Source organism: Struthio camelus, chromosome 21, assembly GCF_040807025.1.
Source record: "Struthio camelus isolate bStrCam1 chromosome 21, bStrCam1.hap1, whole genome shotgun sequence".
In the NCBI taxonomy this organism is placed as follows: Eukaryota; Metazoa; Chordata; class Aves; order Struthioniformes; family Struthionidae; genus Struthio; species Struthio camelus.
The window spans coordinates 2,982,705-3,005,112 of NC_090962.1; the positions used below are offsets into that span (position 1 = coordinate 2,982,705).

At 37.2% G+C, this 22,408-nt stretch overlaps 1 protein-coding gene across 15 annotated transcripts in view; it reads left to right on the forward strand.

Moving 5' to 3' along the window:
• The window catches only part of CFAP74 (cilia and flagella associated protein 74), a 102,001-nt gene that overhangs the window by 58,238 nt on the left and 21,355 nt on the right, over nt 1–22,408 (forward strand). For 12 of the 15 annotated variants that reach the window (XM_068915961.1, XM_068915958.1, XM_068915957.1 and 9 more), the window contains 12 exons: nt 588–761; nt 3,481–3,599; nt 6,053–6,119; nt 6,587–6,676; nt 7,287–7,460; nt 9,488–9,662; nt 10,954–11,066; nt 11,745–11,867; nt 12,952–13,073; nt 17,435–17,563; nt 20,782–20,869; nt 21,479–21,652. In XM_068915961.1, coding sequence (XP_068772062.1) covers nt 588–761; nt 3,481–3,599; nt 6,053–6,119; nt 6,587–6,676; nt 7,287–7,460; nt 9,488–9,662; nt 10,954–11,066; nt 11,745–11,867; nt 12,952–13,073; nt 17,435–17,563; nt 20,782–20,869; nt 21,479–21,652 — 1,548 coding nt within the window. The remainder of the gene's footprint in view (nt 1–587; nt 762–3,480; nt 3,600–6,052; nt 6,120–6,586; nt 6,677–7,286; nt 7,461–9,487; nt 9,663–10,953; nt 11,067–11,744; nt 11,868–12,951; nt 13,074–17,434; nt 17,564–20,781; nt 20,870–21,478; nt 21,653–22,408) is intronic. The other 3 variants (XM_068915962.1, XM_068915951.1, XM_068915953.1) reach the window with 1 other exon arrangement.

Consider the following 22,408-nt stretch of genomic DNA (forward strand, 5'->3'; position numbering starts at 1 on the left):
AACTTTTTCCATCCCATGCTAAGCACCAAAAAGTACCACTTCTGCTGTGGCAAAGTAACAGCATTCAGTTCTCTAAATGCAAGCAAATAATACTCACCTACAGCGTGGAAATTACGTAGTTGAGAAATTAAATGTTATTCCAAGGCGTACCTTCCATATACTACTTTCTCGAGACGCAGAAGACCTTTGAGAACAGACTCTAGAATCTGTCAAAAAGCAACATTGTCAGTGCATATCCATATACTCATATAGAAGAAACACTGGACTGTAACTGAAATGGCCCAATAAAGTTAACTTCTTTGAATGACTAGTTGTTCAGAAAGAGGAGAAAGTATGACTTACTGTTATTAATGACAATATTAACTCACAGGTGTTAATGTTGGGTGTACACAAGATACAGAATAGAAAGTTCAGAACATTAATTTCTTCCAACAGAAGCTGGGAGGCTGAGTTTGACCTAGAAGCAGGACAAAGGCCAGCCAGAGATGAAAAGATTCTATTCACAGGGTTTTCTGTCTAGATCAATAGATTCGTTGATTAGTTATTTACATTCAAGTCATGGTGGTTTTTTTGGTGTTCTTCGTTAGATACCCAAAGAAGAAACAGAATCAAAGCAGTTGGCTGCAAGGATATTGAAAAAAGAGATTTTCAAGAAAAAAACAGGAAAACTCCGAACTGGAATTATTCACAAGCAAATAGCGTCTGGTCATGAATGTGAGGGATGCCCTTTTTATAGTAAACCAAATCTCATTCATTTCAAGGTTAGTGGCCATTCTGCATAGGATCTGTTAAGAAGGTGTATGTATCCACTGTATCTTTATACCCATGTCTTGATCAAATGCCTGTTTCGCTGTGGGGGCAGTGGAACTCTTGTTGCCTTTAATAGGTCATTAGTCAAACCTGGAAAACTACTTGCCTCTTTCTCTAGCAGCTCCCAGGGAAGTTATAGAACCAGGCAAAATGAAGTACTTGCTCAGTTTTGAATATAAAATAGTTTCTGTAGTTAAGGGAATTTAAACACTGTCAGAAGGGTGAGCATAAAATAAGCATCTTGTTAGATTGTGTTCCATGCTCTCTAAAAGGCCATGTAACTGTTATTGATATATTGTCCGCACATACATTATTAACATAAAATAATGGCCTTGATATCATAACTCTGACTATGAAATAAAACTTGGTAAAGGTTTTAGATTGCAGGTGACCATCACAGTTTACTCTTGGCCAGTATAGTATAGTTTTCCTCTTCCTCCTCAGCCCTGGTGAGGCCACACCTGGAGTATTGGGCAGCCCAGAACTGGACACAGTACAAGAGAGACATGGAGCTACTGGAGCAAGTCCAGCAAAGGGCCACTAACATGAGTAAGGGACTGGAGCATCTCTCTCAGGAGGAAAGGCTGAGAGAGCTGGGACTCTTCAGCCTGGAGAAGAGAAGGCTGAAGGGGGACTCTGATCAGTGTATATAAGTAGCTGACGGGAGGGTGTCAAGAGGATGGGGCCAGACTCTTCTCCATGGTGCCCAGGGATAGGACGAGAGGCAGCAGGCACCAACTGAAACACAGGAAGTTCCATCTGAACATGAGGAGAAACTTTTTTTCCCTGTGAGGGTGAGTGGGCACTGGAGCAGGTTGCCCAGAGAGCCTGGGGAGTCTCCAGCTTTGGAGGTATTCCAAAGCTGTCTGGACAGGGTCCTAGGCAACGTGCTCTAGGCGATCCTGCTTGAGCAGGGCTGTTGGACTAGATGATCGCCAGAGGTCCCTTCCAACCTCAACTATTCTGTGAGCTGCAGTTTCTCTTTGCTGTAATTAACAAGTATGCCATGAAAAAAGCACATCATGCCTAGCTCTTCTTCATACTTCTTATCTTGAACACGTTGCTTAATGCCACAGTGCTCCAGATTTTTCATTTGCAAAGTGGGACTAAAAATATTTAAAGGTACCATTTGTTCAGGATTCTTACTTCAGGATCTCTAACAATTATTTGATTTTGGAGTTAGTTGTGTATAGGTTTTTTGTTTTCTTTTTTTAATCTAAAGATACTTTAAAGACTTTGCATGGCTTCTACATACCTTGGAAAATGAGCTTGTCGGCAGCACGCTTCTGAAATCTCAGACAGTGCTTTGCCATGGCGAACATCACCATTTCTCTGCATAACAGCATGATTGAGGAACACAATGTACAAACTAGAAAAATGAAATGGTAGACTCTTTCCCTTTAAAGTATCAAACTGATATTAAGTTTCTGGCAAGTTGTAACACGTCTTTCCAAATCTCAAGTTACGCTATCAAGAAGACTAAAAGCGCTATCTTGGTGTGCTTTCTTCCTTAACAAACACCTTAGCTATCATTTCATATTCTCTGAAAAAAATGAATGAATTATGACAACTTTACAAGCAGATGAGGGCAAGAAGAAAATCTCATATTTTCCCTGTGGCCAAATATACCCTTCAACTTTTATTCAAATTTAGCTGCAAACTTAATCATACGTTAAAAATACAGTTGACATAAACTTCCCAATATTTCGTAAGAGTTTGTGTGTATAGGTTTTAAAAATTCCAGTAGCCCTCATCTAGGGTTCTTCAGAATTCTTTTTGAAAATATTTTAAAATGTAGACTTTACTCTTCTCCCCCTTCCCCTTCTTAGTTTTCAAAACTCCTCATGGATGTTAGTGACTTAATTGTCATGGTCCTGTTTGTGTTAGAGATGGGTAGTAGCCTTTCTCAGATTTTATAGATGGAGAAATTGAGTTTGGGGAAGTTCAAATTTATACTTTGAAAAAAGTCCTATAATCTTGAGGTTTTGGAGTCCATGCTCCAGGAAACTTGTTTAAGTTTCACAGATTTTCTGAGTGTCCCTTGTTCTACAAGTTGCAGTTCTGATCATAAAAATCATCAGCTGCCACCATTTGTAGAACAGGGTTTTCTGGGGTGATCTGTGAACGTTTCCCTTAAAATCTTGCTCGGCTGCAAAATGGTTCAGGTGTGCCAACTTTCAGGTCAGTTGCAAACAGATCAGGAACAAAGCATCTGTTGTGTTTGGTGTGTGGCGTTTGTTTTTTAAATCCTGTACTTTCTAAGACACTTAAAATTTTTCTCTTGGTAAACTTGTGAAAATAAATGCATGTCTGACTTTTTCTGACTCTATCAAAGATGAATTGCTGCCAGTCAGACAGCCTGCAGGTCTCTGTCTTTATGTGAATGTCTCTAGGTGTGCAGCATTCATGGAGTTTTGGTTTCATTAGGAGCTAGGAATCCATGCCTCATGCAGAAAACAGAACTTCACTGGAAGAAAGTGGTACCTAGCTCTGTATTCAAAATCTGTGTATTGTTTTTGCCACATGCAGAATAAATTGTTGACAATTATATTAGCGCATGATTCTAGTAGCGACTATGAGGACTACTGCAGTAAATTAGTTGCTCTTGTAATTGCATGTGTAAATGCTATATATGTAACTCAGACCACCTGATATGTTTGGTATTCCAAGGATTTTGATGTTGGTAAAATCTACAAAAAGAAGATAGTTTTGACAAATGCATCCTACGGTGTTAACTTCTGCAGACTAGTAGGAATCAGTGAATGGCTCAAGGACTTCATCAGTATTCAGTGAGTAAGATTAACTGTGTACTAGTTGCCTGTTTTATCTTTGTACCACAACAGAAGGCATGACCAAATTCCATAGCCAGTGAAACAGATTTCAACAGATATGTCTAAATTACTAATATTCTGTCCTTGTGCAGTGAGAAGGAACTGTGCCCAAGTTGAGGGAAAAAAAGGACCTCCTGAGGTTGAGCTGCCTGTCACTGGTTTCTGTAGTGGTAATAGCAAGGGACCAGCCCCTAATCTGTGGAAAGCAATATACACGCTCCTGGTAACTGCCAGCCCTGAAGAAGTTGAGAGCTTGTTTTCATAAATGTCAGACACTTGGAAAGAGGGGAAGAGGATCCACTTGTATCTAGGGAAAGAGGACCCAAGATTCTCCCTAGGCAACCATAAGGGCCTTTAATCCCACTTTTACCAGCTGCTGTCCTTTGTAGCATGTTTCATACTAACTTCCAGATTATTGGTTGTTCATATGAAATATAAGTGAAAAGGAGCGAATGAAATGAATTGATCTCAGAGCAAAGAGCACTTAAATAGAAATCCTATGGAGTTTCCCATCAATCCTCTTGCATAATCCTCATAAGAGGTTGTACAGTGAAATAATTGTCCCAGCTGGGACAGATTACAAATTCATCTCAACTTAACTATATTGATCATGTTATGTGAGTTTTTATAAGTAAGCAAATGGAAGTATCCTTGAAATGTTTCTTAAGGTAATTCAGAGCCTAGCTTTCTTTGGAGACATTTGAAGTCTTTAAAACTCTAAAATACTTATTTCCCCAACTTGTTTTTATTCTCTTAAAAATAAAGACAAGGAAATATTATTTTTATTTAGAATTCTGTGAAACCAACAGAATCAGTTGTAGCTGCTCTAAAAATGGAAAAAATGCTAAAGCTCTTGTTTGCTTGTTTGCAGAGCTTATTGATGAATAGGAGACATCAGAGCAAATTTATTTGGCTTACATAAAAAAAGTTTTCAGCTCTTCCGACTGACTGACCTGGAAAAAAAACATTTCTTACACTGTTTTAGTCATATCCCAGTGAAATGAACAAGTTGTATTACCACAGTAACTAATTTCATACTTAAGAGATTCTGTTTTACAGCTCACTAGCCATTGCTACTTTGTAGTGATAGATTGCACTTTGAATTTCTAACTACCTTGATAAGAAGATAAGTTATGGTGCACAACAAACCATTCCTGCCCATTTGATCTCTATGAGCACACTGGGATGTGAACATACTACAGCTCTTGACTGAATATAATCACTCAAGAGCTATAAGGTCTGAATCCAACTGCTCTAGAAGATCTTGGTAAATATTTAGCACTTCAGTCACAGAGTAAGAGATGCATATTTGGCCACAATACAGCAGAGCGCTTAAGCTTTTAAAGTTGCTCAAGTGCACAACAGAATGAGTCTAGCTTTTTTGTTTATTTTTGAAGTCATGTATGTTGATGAATTTTGACCTCCCTGTGTAATCAATTACTCAGGAGAAACTACCAGGTCTGTTCTGGAGCTCAGTATCCAGAAGCTTATAGACCTGTTTGCCTACTTAAATTTTAATGCCCTGAACTCTGAATACCACTTCCTTTATTCATTTCTGTTTGAAAATTTTTCATCTTAGTTGTGTTTATTTTCAATTCTGTTTTGATACAACATATATATTAATCATGATTTTATGGTGCAGTGTGGTCCAGTTTACATAGGTATTCCTATGGCGAGTAAATATAGTTATCTAATTTGTCTAGCTTCCTTTCTGATTCTGTTAAGTGGAATAGACCTCCAGTCGTACCGTAATTTCGTTTATAATGCAGTTGTGAGAACTTGTCTCACTAAATCTGTTTTGGTCATAGTTGAGAAGGAGTTAAACAATCTGGTGGCTATTTTGTGTGCATCAGGGCAGCCATGAAGAGAGAGATGCAACTTGAAATGAGTGGCAGTTCTTACTCAAGATAATCCTGATACTTTGTAACAAGCAGTAGATTCTGTAATCACTTTCAATTGCCTTCTTTCTTTTCCTCCACTACTTGTTTGGACAGTGGAGGTGTTACAGGTCAATACTCCCAATGGGTAATGGGAGAAGAGTGCTTCCTAGTTGTTAGACTTGGTGATTAGTCCCTATTCTTGATATTAATGTCAGCACTTTTTTAATTCTCGTCTTCACCTATTTGGCTACAGTCTCCTCATTTGTAACATGGACACAATAATTCTTGCCTCTTAAAAGCATTCTAAGACTTTCTGGTTAACATCTCTATAAAAAATCAGCCTCTGTGGTCTCATAACTGCACCAAGATTCCTTAGCTTTTCCTTAATCTGTCACTCATTCTGGCTTTGAGTAATGAATGAATCCAAGTGAAAAAAAGATTATGTCATTTTTCTGCTAGTGTTATCAGAATGGGAGCTGGAGGTTTCATATGTAGCTTTAATTTTGAGTCTTATGTGAATTATCTCCATAGTTTTGACCCACCTGGTCAAATGGCTGCTGGAATGTCCTGTGAAGTAGGGGTAACATTTAAGCCAGTGGTAAGTGCGCTATGCATTTTAATTTTAAATGAAAAGATGTACAAGGATTATACCATGGTTCTCATCAATCAGCTCAATTAAAAGTATCTTTAGTCTGATTTCTCAGTTGTTAACATGGGTACTACAGTCTTAGATTTTACTTTATTTTGAGAACGGTGCATACATTGACTGTTACACTGTAGTAAGGCAAAGAGGCATATTTTAGAGAAGTGTTTATCACTAGATATTTTTGGAGTATGTTTTGAAAATTGCTCTGAACTAGAAAGTTTATGGTATTGCCTAGCTGAAGTTAGCCAGGCAGTTATCAAAAACTACCTTAATGTGGAAGTACAGAACCTACAGAGTTACATTTTAACATGCAACTCAAAGAATGAGGAAAAAATACCTTCTAGAAAGCTAACTAAACAGGCTAAATCTTTGCAAACTAGTTGGTGGTTTTTGGTTGTTTTTACATATGCTTTTTTTAGATAAATGAAACTCTGGAAGGAGAAATCACATTTATGGCACAGACAGGTTCTTTTTCTGTTCCATTGAAATGCACAAACAAGAAATGCATTGTAAGTGATTTTCTTTAAATATTTTAATCAGTCAGTGTAACAGTAGTAATAAAAAACGTGAAATAATATAAACATCATTGAAAGTATTGAGCAAGAAGTACGTTTATTTTTTCCATTTCCCTTATATTAATTTTATACTGCTTTTAAACTATGGTGGCTCAAAGAACAGAATAGGATGTGTTATAAACTGTCTGCAAACTACACGACATTAAATGCTGCTTGCTTGTTTATCATCCTGATGCTAATAGGACCACCTTAGTGTAATATAAGAGCAGTAATGTCAAATTCATGTGTAAATGTTGTCTAAATCCGGAATAACTAACTGAAGTTGCTCAGGTTTACGCAATGCTGCTACCATGATCAGAATATGATATGTTGTTTCCGCTCATATAGTGGACTGATAGAGAAGTGGCTCAATTCAAGACTACTTTGTTCAAATTAGTCTGCTTCTCCAGAAAGGCAGAGTCCCTGTAACTTATGTCATTATTTGACATTGTCTTTGAAGTGGTAATAAGGACTTTAAAGTCTTATTCTTTAAATGGTAGGTGCCCATTTAGTTGGCATTAGTGACTATCTGGGACAGTAGTAATTATGTGTTTTCTTCTTACAGCTGGCACTAGATAAAGAGCTCATTGACTTTGGCACTCATGTTGTGGGAGAGAGAATTTCACGGACTGTCACACTGACAAACTGTGGAGCTTTGGGAACAAGATTCAAGGTTCAGATGTCAGCAGGTGACAGTAGTGTAAGCAGAGCAATAGCAAAATCTTCTCCTGGAAGAATGGTAGGTTCAAAAGCATTTCTCTAAATTAATCAAGACATTCTGCTTTGAGCATCATAGTTTTTGTTGAGATATGCAATATTGCCAACCCAAGCATAAATAACACATTAGACTCCAAATATCGCAAGGTAACTTAAAAATAAATGGCTCTGGAAAAAACCTCAACAATTAGAATTTTTGAAACACTTCAGTCTATGCTCAGATATCATGTTTCCTATTTTGTTGGCATCTTGGAAAACTAGGAAGAAAAACACTTTTTAGTTAAAAGCAGAGGTTCTGACACAATCATTTAAATATCTGATTCCTGGACTTCAGAAAAAAGCCAGCTATTGCAAAACTAGCAATGAAGTGATGGGAGTTGGCAGTACTAACCTATGATTTTTTTCCTTTAAAATTTGAGCTGTTCATTTAAAATTCCTAGTGAAGGACAACAGTTGTTAACAAGCTATTATTAGAGGAGAAGAAGGTTTCTTAGTCAAACTAAGAATTGCAATCAGGTCTGTTGCCTGAAAACTGGTGTGTGTGTGTGTGTTGTATATGTTTAAAAAAAAAAAAAAAACTGAGGGGAGATCTCTAAAATCAATATTGGAATGAATGAAAGCGATTGTGCCCTGTAGAATATGCTCAGTGGGACTGAAGCACAGATCACTGAAGAAATTCACAAAAACTCAGACAGTTGGTTCAGAGCTGACAGTGGGTGGTGTCAGATCTGATATTGATTGCTCCTACACTGTGCCAATTGTAGAAGTTGACAGAGAACCCAGGATTCCTAAGAGCTCTACTGCTCCATGTGGTAGATACTTTTATAAGTGAAAGTTTATGGAGAAAGCATGAATACAATCTTCTTTGTATGTCAGCATTGTGGGGCGGATTTACAGTATGAGAAGGCTAGCTGAAGTCTGAAGACATGAAGCTATGGGTTTTATTCCTCAAGGATGAGTATCTTCAGATTTAAAAAAAAAAAAAAAGAAAGAGGAGGCAATGTCTCAACTTTCTATCAAGTTGTGCTGTGTAACTGCTGTGTTGATGAATACTATTATCATATGTTCCTTTTTCCTCAGGTGCTATGTAAAAAGTACTCCAGAGACAGATTTCACAGGTCCTTGACAAAAGAGAATGTCACCACTAGATTGCATGGTATCTTTACAATGTGTCTAAATGTATTCATAGACACAGTGCAGATACTTCATCTTTTTTCATCAGTGCAGTCTTTAATTTTTTTGTTGAAGTATAAGTAGATCAGATTTTCAAAATTCCCTGCTAGGGAATTAAGTAATCTAATCCATATGTAAACTTTAAAAAAGGGATTGACCTCCCTTTTGAAAGACTACATTAAACAGTACCTACGGTGAAACTGAGCTGATTATTCATCGTGGATATCAACTCTCATGCTATCATGACATTAAAGCATGGGTCAAATAAGGAAAATGAGTATACACAAATAACACCTTCTGTATCCACATTTTTTCTCTCTGCATTTTCTGTTATAGCTAATTACTTTTCTGTTCCATTCCTTATTACAATTGACTGCAAACCCAGGAAAGCTTAAAACTGACATGAACTGGGTTCTGTCCTGTCTCGTTTTCTGAACATAATTGCTGTTTAAAAAAAAAACCGCTATCTGAATTAATCTGTGGTTCCCAAATCCTTGGCAGCTCATGAACTACTTTTGTAGGTGTATAATAAACAGAAGCCTAGTTTTAGCAGGCTTAAATTTGCTATAGAGGGATCTGTATTTCCTCTGGAAAAATGTGGGTTCTGTTAATTGTAAAATATTTAGCACCATATTCTACTGTTCCCCCTATATTAGTCTCCTGTTTTAAGTTTTATCAATGAGACGATGTAATTTTTTGCTGGTTGCTCTAGAAGAGTGTGCCATCTTCTTGAAAAGTACAACAATCTCCATTTATAACATGGAACACTGGCACAAAACCAATCTGGTTTTCTCTGAAAATTGATTGATGAAATCAGAGCTGGAGGCAAGCTAGATAGATAACTTTAGTAATTTTTTTATCTATGTTTTGTAATAGATTAGTCAACAGTTCAGTGACTCTGTCTCTGAAGAGAAAGTCAGTAATTGTCCTGTGAAATCTGTGCTTGAGAAAAAGGATCAAACTTGTCATGACCGTAGTGAAGAAATGACTCATTGTGCACCTCAGGTGGAGCAGCAGAGCACAGAGACAAGCCTGAGCAGTAGCTCTACAGGTGAGATGATGATTTTAGGGAAAACTAGCAGTGTGGTTTCCCAGGCTAAGCATTAGCTGTGTATAGTTCCTTGTAACAAACTGTGGAATTCAACTGGCGAAGTTACTCAGCTAATCATTCCAGTAGTTGTGTTACATTTATTTGTATGTTGCCTCAACTCTAAATCACCTACACAGCTCACAAAAATGACTAAGTGCCAGCACTCTTATATCAAAAACAGTGGAGAATCTTACTCCCCATTAGCAATCAACAGTTTGGCCTTAGAGAAGAATTCAAAAGCTAACCAGACTGTAGAAACTGAAATTATCATTCTTGTCTCTGCAACTGAACACCTGCCTCACAGAAGAGAGCCATGTCACAAGTTTATTTTTATAGCTGGTAATTTTAAGAACAAAGAAACAGGAAGATGAACCTCCTCAGAACTTTTTCCTGTTATTTCATGTTTACTATGTGCTTAATAAAAACCCAGTCTTATAGGAGAAAAGAATACACATACTAAGGAAGTTAAGTTTCTTCTTTATATTGATCATTCCAAGAAAATAATAGTCCCATGAAAAGGTTGTAGGTTTTTTCTTCTCTGTATTGTGAAATGGTGATTCCATAAGTCACTTTAGCTTTCTCTACAGCATATGTATCTTTTTAAAGTTATTTTCAGACTTGAAAAATAGCTTAGACTTCCTTTCCATCTGTAGGTTTCCTTTGCTTTAGCACATTAAACGTCTCATGCCATTTTGATCTTTTTCCTCCGTTAACATACGGTCACCAGTTGATTATTGCCATGGAGTCCAGAGTTAGCCGCATCTCTTCAGCAGTATATTAGCTTAAGGCATTTTTGAGTCCTGGAGGAAGTTGATTGGATTAAAAGGTATTTATTTTTGCAATTTTTTTGGAAATGAAATGAATAGTGATACAATATGCAACAGCACTTCCACTTGCTTTGCAGGTCCTCTTGACTGCATTGCTTTGTCCTATTGGAATGCTGCTTAAAGCCCAGCTTAAGTTTTCAGCTGAATCTGTTACGTCAAGAAATACAATCTCCTGCATGTACTTTATCCTACTGAAAAATTAATATTCATTGCCTGCAGTGGGACGCTCAAGTGTCTAAGACTTCTTCTGGACTGGAACAAATTCATATGTCCAAACAGAAGTTTCCTTCTAGACCTCCCCTTCCCCTATGCTGGGATATGTGATCAGATTTGCAGTATTGACCGAAATCAGTATGCTTGTGCTGGTTGATATTTTCATTAGTGTATAGATGCATACATTCAGCACTTTTCTTTTTTCCTTCCAGAACAGCTTAGTCGAGATGCATTGAACTCCAAATCAGATCTAGAAGCAGATGATGCAGAGAACTTAGTGGAACCCTCTCCTGAAGAAACACCAATTGAAATTATGCTGGGCAAGGTAATGAATATCCTGAGATGCATACAAGATTTTCAGTATTCTAAGCCTGTATCAAGCAAATTGCTTTGGCTTTGGTGGTAAATCGTGAGTATGCAATCAATGCCAAGCCCAGTGGACTTTAGTGTATCACAGTTAATTCCTAAAATGAAATCACATTATGCATTTGTCCTTTCTCTTGACCTAGAAAGAGTATTTGGGCCAAAGAGACTGTATACATTTAAACTTTGCATAACTTTAATTTTTTTCTTTTTTGGTCAGCATATATTTTTCTGCTGTGTCATTTCATGACTATACGAAGTTTGGTGTTACCAAAAAAGAAGGGACAGGAAGAATGTCTGAGGAAGGGGAGACTTGCACTATATTAAAGAATTTGGGTATGAAAGTACAGATGCTAGCTCTTATGAGCTTTCATGGCTTCTGCTCATTTGTACAGAAGGCAGGAAAACTTGTGCTGAATTTAGTAGAGCAAATCTTTGGATGGTAGCACAAGACAACTTTTCCACGCATTAGTTATATTTTCACTGACATGAAGGACACTCTTCAGTAAACCCCATAATCTAGTGTTTGTATAGTATGAATATGTATAGAACATATACTGTTCCTTTCAGTACAAATTATAGCCAACTATAGTAATACTGCCAGGTTTCCATGAAGTTGTACTTCTTTTTTTTTTTTTAGGTTACTGAAGGTGAAATTGGACCCTTCAACTCAGTCAAACTTCAGATTATTTTTATCCCAGCTGTCCCTGGGGATGTAAGGGCAGAGTTTGTGATTATGTTTGACAACTCACCCTGCAAACCAGTGAGTTTTTTTTGTATAAGATTTGACTCAAAACACTGTAGAAAAACTAGTTTGAAATCCTCCTGCTTATGCTTCTTCCAAGAACAACAAGAGTTCAGAAGGCTGGATTAGAACCAGGGAAGCAGGTAGATGAAAACTTGTTTATGGACATTCTAAGAAATAACGAGGTAGCACATGATTATCTATTATGTAGTCTCATGGCAGGTCACAGACTAATTTTGTAAACCATGGCCCTTGTCTTTGTAACGTACTTTCTAAAAGCCCTATCCTGATACTCCTATTTTATCAGGCATCATATTAGAAAACATTAATTGCCTGGAAACAAATTAAAAAAGTCTTTATCCCCAACCCACACAGTTTATTTTCTTCCTGATCTATCAGATTGGAATTATTCAGCATGTAATACTGAAACTGATGTGTGAAAGCTGGGACAGATGCTAACTTTAGTTACCATTGCAGCTATTTTAATTCCATGTTTTATTGGAAGTCAAATTCTGCCTGGGAACAGTTCACAGAACCTTGCCAAAAAACTTAAAACTTCCAAGGAGCTCAGTAGGCTAGTCTTGGCTCTTCTCAAGATCTGCAGATGGAATACACTGTAGAAGGAGCTGCCTTTCAGCCCTGGTAGAGAAGGATTGTTTTCTCCAAGTCTGAGCTATTTCATTGCTGAAATATCATTTAAGGTCATTATTATAGGACATAGTGTACTCTCCTGCCATTGCTGTATTTCTTTATTGGATAAACAAATTGCAATGTCTTTTGAGTTTCTGAATTGTGGCACATTCACTTAAACTAGATGTACTTTAGATATCATGCTGTCCAAGATATTGAAAAGAAATGTTCCTTTGTTTTCTGTCAAAGAATCTAAGCCAAAGTATAATTCATATTTTTTGTGCTGAACACGAGAATATTTATGATTTATTTTATAAATGCCTTCCCTACCTTTGTCTAATTAAAATACCTTTAATATGAACAGTATCTTACTCAGCTGTAGTTCATAGAGGAAACTCTTGCTCTGCCTTAGATGGGTAAGAATTTCAGAGACTAATACAAACAAACACACTCTGAATTTGTATATTAACAGCTGTACTTTAGTGCCGTTGGAGTTTCTATTGATGTGCCAGTTTGGGTGCCCAATCCAAACATCGATTTAAAGATCTGTATGTATGACCGACTTTATCAGGATTGCATTGTCATTCAAAGCAGGTGAGCTACCCATTCATTATCGGTCTTATTCTGTAGCTAATAATGAGATCTTAAGTCACTAGGTGATGTTTGGAGGTCCAATTGTGCCAAACACATAAGTTAATAAATTTACCATGGGAGGCTGAAGAACAGGGATTTGTTTCTTTGGCATTTCAGGAGGGCATACGGCTGCAAGCCCTCTGAATTCTCTGCTGTAGAAATTGGGCTTGGATATTCTGCTATCCTAAATCCCTAGGACCAGCAGTAGCTATGAAGTATGCAGCTATGAAGTATGCCTATCCACTCCCACAAGATTCCCTATGCTGTGCCTGTTTGGCATATAACTGTTAAAGCCCTAGGGAATAACAGTCCCACTGGGTTTCAGCAGTGCAGAATTCAATCACTAAATATTAGGTAGGTAAATGTGCCTAAGATTTTTAAAGTGAACATCAGGGTATAACTGATTCAGTCAGGAAATCTCATGAAGGAATATTTTTGTAATTTCTCTTTGTTATATTTTATTAACAGTCCATGAAAGATTTATGATCTGGAAGCCAGCTTCATGACAACTTTTCCTTATAGGATTCTACAGCTACTGTATTCAAGTCAAATGTTTGTTGAACTTAGAGTACTGTTAGGTACTGGATAGCATGACTGAGTCTAATCTGGCTAGTATGTTCAAAGCTGAAAGGGTCAGTTGCATTTCCCCTTCCCCTTATCCACTATGAACTTCACTGAGTTTGTAGGTAAAGCTAGACCTTGCAAGTCTTTACACTAGCATGTTGTGTTTTTTATGTATATTTTTGAAAAGAGGATGGGCTATCCTAATAGGATAGGATATCTTTGGTTAGGATATTCTGGGGATGTCTGAGAACTTTCTGATGTCTTTTACCTTTTGCCTTGTGGACTCAGCAGTACTTGGGAATACTGGAATAGAAATTCAATCCCTAATCTTTCCAGACTAGGGATAAGATGCTGGTTAAATCACTTCAATCCTTTTGCGTTTCCATGTAGACGTTGCACATTGCAGTAGAGTGATGGATACAAATAGCAATTTAAAGAAAAAGTCTGTGTAGGTACTTCCATAATCCACACCAGTAACATCCAAAGACTGGTTCTGCTTGTCTGTAATGTAAAGATAATTATTTTAGCTCACTGGCTTCCAGACACTTCTTGCTATTAGAAAGTGGTTATGTGAACAAACTGTCTTGTGGGTGCTGGGTGTCTTCTCTGTCTAATACGTGACTATCGGCTAGATGCTCAGTATCCCTATTTTAACAACAATCTCCTTATCTTAGATTCTAATTACATATATGCTGTTAAAATTGGGATGAGGTTTTGGGGGAGAGGAGGGTAATGTGAATTTTTCTTTTGTTTTTTGCTTTTAATATTTCTGTTAGAAGGCATCCATTCTAACCTCCTACCAGAATTAATTACAGGCTGCAGAAATTCTTTGCAGTTGGAAAGAAATGAGTAGAGCTGTTATCTCAGAAATTCAGCTCACAAATGTGACAAGTACAAGTTATGTAAGAGATTTGACTTGGTCTATATAACTCAAGGAAAAAATCAGAAGTATAGAAACAAAATAACTCTCCTAATGAAACCTTAAGATTTCTAGGTATTCCAAAGATAGAAGCTGTCATACAGCTTAGGCCAAAACTTCTTAACCATGGGAAAAATCATCCTTCTGGACTTCTGGCAACTTTCACTATATTAAAGGCGCTTAATATGTAGCACACTAATATACCAGTTTATCTTGGCAAATCTGATCTCTCCTTCTGACTCGTTGGGAAGGATTATCCTTGTTCTATCCTTGTTCATCAGGGCTGAAATCCCAAGCATTGCATCTGCAAGAGTATCATGTCTCAGCTTTTTATCCTGCCAACATGGATACGCTTCATCTCAGCTGCATTTGGGATGCCTGAGAACCCGCTTCCTCTAGTAGCTATTAAAATTACTCTGTAGCTGGAATCAGAAACAGGATTCCTCATTGTACATGTCAAACTGCTTGTCAAACAGAGTGGATTAAGAACTGGTGAAAATACCTGTATCTTGCTATTAATTGGGAATAATCTCTCAGGAAGGTAGTGGTTAGACTGTTAAGTAAGCTGTCCTTTGATCGCAGTGGTGAAAGACTGCGGAAAGGTAGCCTTGCTAAGGTCTGTGTTCTGCAACTATGCACAGACAAAGGATCCAGAGCCAAGGACAGTTATCAAGCTAGCAATGAAGTGTCCAAACTGCTGTCAACATACAAACCAAGACAGTAGTTTGGTATAACAGTAAACATACAAACTGTACATCAGCTAAAGAGGTGTTACATTGAAGTAAGCTTTTGCTCATAGCAACCAAGCACTTAAGGAGACCAAAGCTATGGTTACCATAACCCAGCTGAAAAGGCTATTGTCTAACATTTCCTGAAATGCCTTAGCTAGAGAGAACTAAGGTTTAAATCCAGTAGTTCTGAAATCTTATTACCATAACTTGTAAAATACAGATTACTTAAATGTTAATTAGATATTTTAAAGATTGTTTTTAAAAATTCTGGATTGTTCTTACAAATGTTTTCTCCAATCCCTAACTAGTTATTGGAAAAAATCGCAAAAATTTCAGAGATGATCCTCTAGATTTTTGGGGCAAAATCTGACCCAGCACTTGTGAGGGATGTTCTGTTAGAATAGCCTTTTGTTCACTGAGTACACACAAACTCCCAACAGCAACAGAGCAGAAAAAAACTGTAGCAGTATTAAGATACAGGAACAGAAGTTATTATTATAGTCTATAACATAAGTAGGAGATGAGGTTTTCTGTAGTTAGATATCTCAGGCACTTAAAGTGTCCCAGCAAGCTCTGTAGAATTGCAAATTGTTAGTTAATACTATTCTTTCTTTCTGATGACATAGAATATGGTAATCAGGAAGCATAAATATGGAGCCTAGAGGGCGAAAGTGTTTCACCAGAATCTTGTCCAAAATAAACCATTTTGAAGTGTAATTTCTTTGGCAGGTTATAATTTGCACTGATTTAATGAAGCAGTATGCAGTTCTTAGTCCGTCAACGGTCAGAAATCATTCCAGGCTCTCAGTACCTTATGCTGCAGTTGTTGACTGAGAGCAGACCATCTGGACTGACAGCTTGTAAACCAGTCAGAGAGAAGGAAAATGACAAGCTGAAATATTTGTAAATTGCTTGGCAATTTTGCACACAAACATTAAATTCCAAAGCAGGATATGGTTTGTGGCTATCGCCATATTATAGTATGGCCAGAATTCAGTAAACAATGAGATGTTTCCTTAGCCTCCAGTATACCATTCATAGGGCAAATTGATCCCAAGCTGTCTAGCAGAGGATCTGGCAGCATCAGCTCAGCCACACTATGGCATCTAGGCCTGTAGAATCCCTGTTGGCAAGAGAAGTTACAAGAGACTTGTGAATTCACATCTCTTTAAGAGGTCACCACAATTTTCAGAAAAACAAACAAACAAAAAAAGCTCTCATTAGATTTCCTGGCGTAAGAAACTCATCCAGCACAGCTGAATTTGGGTATTTTTCCTACCTATGCAGACTTAATTGTCTATGGTTGAAGGCTTTGAGATTGTTATAAGAACGTGGATGAGCAGAATTCACAAACTGGCTACATTTTGATGTTCTATTTAGGTGTACTATGGCCTTCCAGGTTCATTCTTTTGTGTTTTTTTTTTTTTTTTCTTCCTAGCTCCTTGCTGGAACATTCAGTGCTTATTAGCAGCTTAAACAGCATCTAGATATCTTTGGCCCCACTTAGGGTGGCTGGTGGTCTTTTTTCTATTTCTCAGAAAGGATAACAGATTTTCATTTGTTACATCATACTTACCCCTGATCACTACAAAACATTGTAGCATCACAGCATTACAAGAGGACTACTCTTTTTCCATCTTGAGTAGGTTCTGTGGCTGCAGCTAGGACCAATTAGGTGTCTCAGAAACATTGCATGAATCATTCTTATTGATTCAGATAGAGGGACTATATATTAGGAACAAATAATTAGCTTATATTTCACAATAATTTGACTTTGACTTTCTGCTGACCTGATTTATCACTATGCACTTTGATAATTATGTTCCCATCAGCTGTATACATTGCTTGAAATACAGCTGAGTTTGCTCACAGTACTTCCAAAATCTTGTTTTCTATACTTAGCTTAAAAGAGAATGTAACTCTGTGATTTTGCTATAACAGTTTTACATGCCCTTCATTTTCAAAGGAGGCTTAGAATAGTTGCAATCCTAATGTAGAGGAGTGATGCAAGAGGGGGAAGAGGAACAAACTCCCAGAGCAAATGGAGTTGCTGATCTGGCAAAATGAGTAGCCCCTAAGCCACCTAAGCATGTCTGATCTCTTTGCAGAGCAAAAGCTGCACTGCGTTTGAAGTTTGAAGTATGCAAAGAATTGAGTAAGCATATGGATCTTCTTCCAAAAACAGGTTACATTCAAGCTCAGTCATCCTTCAGTGTGCAGCTGAAGTTTCTGCCCAGGTAATCTAACAATATCTTTTTGGGTATTTAAGATAATATCTATAAGAGGCTGTCAGCATAAAATCTGAGCAAGTCCAAGGTGGGTGGGTGGGTGTGCTTGTGTGTGGTGTGTTTGGTTTTTTTGTCTGTTTTTTAACCTTCACACCTCCTGAGTGGAGTAGGCTGGACTCCACATTGCTGGTGTTAGTGTAGTCCCAGTCTCCCTCCTGTCTCTCTGGTAAAAGATGCCAGATGCTCAAGAAGGAAATTAACTTGGATCGCGTTCCTGTGAGGAAATGCTTTTCCTGTGGCGACAGCAGCAGTGTGAAAATCTTAACAGTTGCATTCCTGGTAGATTGCTCCCATTTCTGTGGGGAATCTATCCTTACACAAAAGAGAGGTTAGCTAGGCAGGTGGCTACTTCACACTTCACTGATGAAATCACTTTTGGACAAGTACTCGTGTGCTTGCTAAGTAAGGTAAAAACAGTTGGACTTCCTGTTTGTATCCCTCCTACCCAGTATCATTTTCTCTAAAATATGAATGTATTTTATTTCATGTGTCATTTTACATAACAACGTCTTCTAAGATGCTAAAAGCCCTATCCTAGCAAGTTTCGTTATTCCACTTCATAATGCATCTACGTATGCAAGCATAACGCAGTTATAGAAATTAACAAGTCCAATTTTTTTAAATTTAAATGCAAGATTCTTGTTGACCATTGTTAATTATCTTAATTTTGTTGTTATTTTAAAGAATCTAGCAGGATGTTTCCTTTGAAAAATAAATTGAATGATTAGATCTCAGTACAGATAGAGCCAAATACTTCAGTGGCTTCAGTTATTACAAATTTAAACCAGATTTTGTAAGGACAAAAACGAAAGCATTAGATGCAGTGACTGCTGGTGCACACCTGCTGCTTTTTTCATAGAGATTATCTAGCTCCTTTCATATAAGTATGTTGGGATTTTCACTGATGTGCTCAACATCTCTGGAAATCACACCCTGTACATTCCAAAATGACTGACATGAAAACTATCATCAGGTTAGTATTCAAAGAAAATGCAAGCACTTACAAATTTTCCAACACTTCACATCCTATCAGATTACAACAACAGTAACTGTTGTGATATTTTTCAGTTCTTAAAGTTCAATGCTGTAAAACACACTTACTGAGTGGTAGAAGTATAGCTTAGATTTAGACCATTAATCTGTCTTTGAAAAATGAGAAAGCTTCAGAAAGGAGATTTGATGAGATTAAGACGCTTCTGACACACAAGATAAGTATCATGCTGTTTTACCATACAGATGAATTTTAAAAGGGGAGAGTGTGTGTATATGAGAGAGAACAAGAGAGAAAGATGAGCTTGGTACAATGCCTGTTGTAATGCACTGAGCTAGTGACACATTTCTGGAAATTGACTTAGTACTACAAGCTCACTTTTTTCAGGACAAAGAATAGCTGCATTAATAACAAAACAAAATAAAAGAAACTCTTAATGAGGAAGACTAACTGAAAAGATGGGTAGCTTGGGAAGCTTTCCCAAGTATTTTGTGCACATTGAAATGCTTGGTAAGATAATACTATGCTCTTAACTATATGGCTGCTTCAAGCAAAGACAATTTCTGCATATTTGAAAAGCAAGTTCTCTTTTTTTTTTGGACTTTCAGAACTCCCCAATGTTGTCTTTTAGTTTTTCTGCATTTAGAACTAGTCCTGCTGCTGCTGGCAGCCTAAATCGGATTTGTCTCTTATGCTTGTCATGTTAATTTTCATGTTAATGATGCTTTTGGAGAACTATAGGAAGGATTTCACTGTTATTCCCAAGGCATAACAGCTAATTTATACACACACAGCAATGGGCTCTAGTTATGATTATTTTTTCTCTGGGTTATTCTGCACTATGTGAACAACTTATGTTATTGTAATGTCCAGTTGCACAGGGAAAACTGACACTTCATTCCTTCCTTATATTTAACTCAGTTCCTATCTTTAAGCAAGTCTACAATCCATTTGAACAACACAGATCTTCTAAAGTTGCATTTCAGATTTGCAAAACAAAAGCCAGTAAGATTACAGATCACCATGATGATTATGAGCGAGTATAATTTATTCATTAACTTTCTTTAAAAATACACTACAAAATTACATGCAATTACAGAATTGCTACCAAGAACAGTATCACTGTGCAGACCTAAGAACAGGAAACAATCAGCTCTGATGCTGTAAGGCACTATTAATAGACCAGCGGAGCTAAAAATGCTAGAGCTTTTGTATTGTCTTGGCCTGAAGCTCTGAAATTGAGCTTAGAATATGAAGATGCTTCAGCAACAGAAAACCCACGTATTCCCTATAAGTGACTAATCTGGTATGTAATCAGTCACTATTGGTCTCCAAGTTTGTTTCGCTTACGCAGCTTGCCTTTATCTATGTCTTTTTGGTATCTTGTGATCCAATTGGTAATGTCTCAAATGGGCTAGCGATTAGTTGTCATCAGTGTCAAAAGGTTGCTGAGGTAGGTTTGGTTATTAGCTGTGGTTGCAGTGAAGGCGCAGAAGGCTTACATTCTGATGATAAAGGAAGCTTTAAATTTTTCAGAATTTTAAGGAGCATTTGGATGGGGTGTTTGGTAAGAACATAAACGAGTGCAGCTGCCAGTAAATAACTCTCTTAAAACATCTGTATATCCACAAACCTGTCATCAAAAAAATCCAGCATTACTATACAAGGTCAATTATTTTAACTACATTGCTAGATATCCTCGTAATCAGTACATACCTGCTCAGAGCAGATTGCCTGGAGGTATGCCATTCTCCAGGAAAACCATGACAAGTCCACAATATTTCTGATATGACTGCACTTTTTTGGGCAGAAGGCCGTTGATCGTAGGTCATGATTTTTTTTTTGAATGGCCTTTTTATGTTGCGTTTTGTCTAACACTTGCTTATGTAGGACAAGATTTTAATTAGACTTCATTTCAGTGAAGCATTGGATCTGGTGTTTACCACAGTGGTAACTTGTGGTGTTAACCACAAGTATGTGAATACCCTTATTTGAGCACAAATACTATGTTAGAGAACAAGCCTTGAAGAATAAAACTTTTGGATCTTTATTAAATGGAATTGTTTTATTTTTTATTTGGTTCAGGAATACATCCCTCAAATCCATTTTATTATTCCCACTTGCTAGAAAACAGTCAAGATGCTTTTATGAAACTGAGCGTATTTTTCAATTTTAGGCACTCTCTTCCTGAAGATGCAGGGAGCTATTTTGATGAGGAGACGAGAGTTCTGGAAGTTCCAATGACAATACTGATTGCAGATAAGGTGAGTGATTTTATTATGGTGGTTATCAGACTGACAATAGATGTACATCTATTATTTTAGTTGAGTATTTGCTTAATGATATCAAATCTTAGTTTAGTCCTTTACTAGTTGAAGTTCTATGACAATAGTAAAAGATGCTTAAAGTGGTAATACAAAATGGTTAGTTCCTTTAAAATATAAAATTTAGAAAGTTAAATCCTTTCTCCTTACTGCTCCTTTATTCCCTAGAGATTTTTTTTATATCAGTGAGTTCTAAGATACCACAGCATACTATTTTTATTCTGATCTGTATTGTACTGCAGAGGTAGCAAATTCTTAAGGCATACGTTTCATGGAGATGCAGGTTTGATTCTACTCTAGCATATGGAATTTAAGATGATAAACACAGATTCTTTTGGCAATTTTCTTTAAAAAAGAGGCATTTTGTACTCCTTTAATTTTAGAGATCAGTGAGACTGAAGTTCAAAATAGATATGTTACTGTCAAGGAATAGAGTAGAAATGTAGTCTTTTTTTTTTGTAGTTATCTTTTTGAATGTCATTTCAGTTAAATCTCATGCTCACAATACTACAGGTACAGTTTTTACCAGCGCTCTTGCATTTGTTTCAGACTAAACCTGTTAATTTTACTGTCCATGCAATTGTTACTACTTCTGATTTGGAAATTAGTCCAGCAGAAATAAATTTTGGATACTGCACAATCTATGAAGCTGTGCAGACAAATGTCACACTAACAAACAAATCCATCTTGCCACAAGAGTTTGGATTTGTGGGACTTCCAGAGGTATGTGGTTATCCTTCCTACACAGCTTCTATTAAAATGCACACAATTGTTTTGAAATTGCATTTCAATGTGAGTGTAAATAACTCTTGAGATGGTTCTTGCAAACCTGTGGAAATACTCCTGCCAGCAGCACTGAGGAGACATGCAGATTAGTTCTGTAATGGATTTGTGTAAATTCTGTCTTATACTACCATAAGCGTTTTCCAAGCAGCATATCTTATGCCAGCAGTACACATCTCCAGGGAGATTGTATTCCTCTCCCCTACCTAACGTTAATAGGCTAACTTTATCCTATTAGAATGCTTTTTTTTTCCACCAGGAGATCTAATAACAGAATATTTGATGCCTTTTTCTTTCATACTCATAGGCTGCATATATGCTACTAAATAAAACAGGCTGAGGGACACTGCTCTGGCCTGGACACTGATGGATATGGCGTAGTTTTTGTCCAAATGCCTAAACTCTATTTGCTCTCAAAGCAGGGGCCATGCCCGAACTGCCTTTTGGGAAACATTCCCTGAACTGTGACTGGGCATTGTCTGATTGACTGTTAGTTCACATGTAGGCTAAATTAATCACAGGGAACACCAATTTCTAGAGGGCTATGGTTTTGTTTAGTTTGTTTATCTTGAAAAATCAACTGTTCAAGCTTGACGCAATACTGTGGTGATCACATAAGAAACCATTTAGCATGCTGGAATCTGAGGTAGCAGGAACCTGATGTTTAATTAGACATTCTCCCTTTCTCTGCTCCTT